The 2572-nt window shown below is 40.1% G+C and overlaps 1 protein-coding gene across 1 annotated transcript in view; it reads left to right on the top strand.

Moving 5' to 3' along the window:
* The window catches only part of LOC103516773 (neprilysin-2-like), a 31616-nt gene that overhangs the window by 20995 nt on the left and 8049 nt on the right, over positions 1–2572 (top strand). Inside the window, exons 6-9 of the mRNA XM_026829075.1 lie at positions 1188–1374; positions 1427–1446; positions 1744–1930; positions 2098–2346. Coding sequence (XP_026684876.1) covers positions 1188–1374; positions 1427–1446; positions 1744–1930; positions 2098–2346 — 643 coding nt within the window. The remainder of the gene's footprint in view (positions 1–1187; positions 1375–1426; positions 1447–1743; positions 1931–2097; positions 2347–2572) is intronic.

Raw genomic sequence — 2572 nt, 5'->3', positions numbered from 1 at the left:
AAGTAATAATAATTAATAATAATAATATATAACTATAATAAATAATATAAACAATGGATGGTAAAACATGAAATACTAAAATTTATTTATTTTCACCCCGTTATAATATGGACAACCCTATTACCCTGATGTACAGGATTAAGCTGTCAGATTTTATTTCGTCGATTTATAGATTAAAAAGAAAAGACCTGCCATGTCTAGAGGCTACCGCGCGGTAGAAACTAAAGGATACCAAAATCATCTCTCGCGATAATGCGGTCTTCTCCACGCTCGTTACTGGAATCTTCTCCCCTTAAAGGCTTTCTTTTCATGTTAATCCTAGTGAGTCCTACATGAGAACTACATGAGAAACCCCGGTCGCCAACAGGTCACCATGCGCGAACGAACGGTACGGTCTTCCAGCGGCCCGAAGCTAGGTTGGTAGCTGTTTTTTAACATGAGGCAAAAAGCTAACCGTATTATAAAGTTGCGCCAATGAAAGACTACAAGAGCCAACTGTGTCGTAGGATTTACCCTTCATAACACAGAGAAGAGCGGGTAGACTACTCTCCGTATGATGCCCTACCCGTAATCGATGTGTGTCTGGTGTTTTGGCAGCGTACATCGTAACCAAAGTATCGATGCTTATTTTTGCCTCCACTTTGTGAGTAGAAAAAAAAAAAAAAAAATTTTATTTTGGAAACAGGAATACAATAGGATTCGACATTCTCTTTCTGTTCGAGGTATGGGCTTAGCCCACTATCATGTCTAGGACGGAAGGAAGTAGAGGTCGCTTTCGTACAGCCTGCTATTCTGGAGACATCAATTGTCTAAGGAGATAGTTTGGAGAACCTGCAAAATACTCAGGTCAAACCTGCATAGATGTAAAACTAAGGTAAAAAAAACAAATATATCAAAAACATGTTCCGAATACCAGAGACCTATAGTACACTAAAGAGTATAAATGAATGCTATGTATCATCTTTTGCTATTAATAATAATAATAATAATAATAATAATAATAATAATAATAATAATAATAATAATAATAATAAAGTGAAATACAAAAAGTGAAAATACACCTCCTAACTCCTTTGTCACAGCAACAGATACCCTAACTGTTAGGGTATCAGCAACAGATACCCTAACATTCCCAACCGAAGTAAGGTTGCCTAAAAACTTAAATATAATGGTCACGTTGATTCCAGGTGGAGCCCACCAACTATCTCGAAGCCGTCCTCAATCTCACCAGATTTGGCACCAACTATTCGTTCTCCCAACTCAGGAAACCGGTCAATAAGACTGACTGGAAAACCCATGGCAATCCAGCTGTAGTGAACGCTTTCTATTCTAGTATTGAGAACAGTATTCAATTCCCGGCTGGAATTCTGCAGGGTATGTAGCCATCTTTACTGGTTTCACTTGTTTCTGCCACTAACGCACATAGAGGTATTTGACAAGAAGTACGTATATAGTGTGTCCAGATCAATGTGACAGCAAAAAAATAGGCATTGTTGCCAAACATGTCTCATGTGCAATGGTAGAGGTTTCTGCCACAAACGCACATAGAGGTATTTGACAAGAAGTACATATATAGTTATATAGTGTGTCCAGATCAATGTGACAGCAAAAAAATAGGCATTGTTGCCAAACATGTCTCATGTGCAATGGTAGAGAATCTCTAAAGGCGGAAGCTATATTGCACAGTGCTTCCTCCGACAGTGAAACAAAGTCAGGTAAGGCGAATGGTCACTTTGATTCCAGGTGGAGCCCACCAACTATCTCGAAGCCGTCCTCAATCTGACCAGATTTGGCACCAACTATTCATTCTCCCAACTCAGGAAACCGGTCAATAAGACTGACTGGAAAACCCATGGCAATCCAGCTGTAGTGAACGCTTTCTATTCTAGTATTGAGAACAGTATTCAATTCCCGGCTGGAATTCTGCAGGGTATGTAGCCATCTTTACTTGTTTCAGCCACTAACGCACATAGAGGTATTTGACAAGAAGTACATATACCTAGGTATCTCCCTGATGAATAAATATTATCAATTCGCCCTGCACACTATCAATTCTTCAAAGCATTGCTAAAATGTGTTTTCTTCTCTCCCTCTCAGGTACCTTCTTCTCCAACGACCGCCCGAACTATATGAACTATGGCGCCATCGGGTTCGTCATCGGGCACGAAATCACTCATGGTTTCGACGACCAGGGCCGCCAATTCGACAAGGACGGCAATTTGGTGGACTGGTGGGCCGAAAGCACGAAGGAAAAGTACCTGGTCAAGTCGAAATGTATCATTGAACAGTATGGGAACTATAGTGTGCCTGAGGTCAATTTGACCCTAAATGGAATCAATACTCAAGGTAACAAATTTGATCAAACCCTTCTCTCTTTTTCGCCAATTTCTACGTCGCTCTACGTCAGAGTGCATCGGGGATTTGTCTATTAGTTAGAAAACAAAATTTCCTACTATTTTCAATATTATTTGACATACTCATTCAGTACCGTGTACTGGCCTTTCAAACAACGACAACTTGGTAGCAAAGTATTGGGATGCACGAGGGAAAATGACCTAATAGTCAACTCCGA

Source organism: Diaphorina citri, unplaced genomic scaffold (assembly GCF_000475195.1).
Source record: "Diaphorina citri unplaced genomic scaffold, Diaci psyllid genome assembly version 1.1 scaffold1661, whole genome shotgun sequence".
Lineage (NCBI taxonomy): Eukaryota > Metazoa > Arthropoda > Insecta > Hemiptera > Psyllidae > Diaphorina > Diaphorina citri.
The sequence above is the reverse complement of the archived record's forward strand: the minus strand, read 5'-3'. Positions and strand labels throughout refer to the sequence as shown.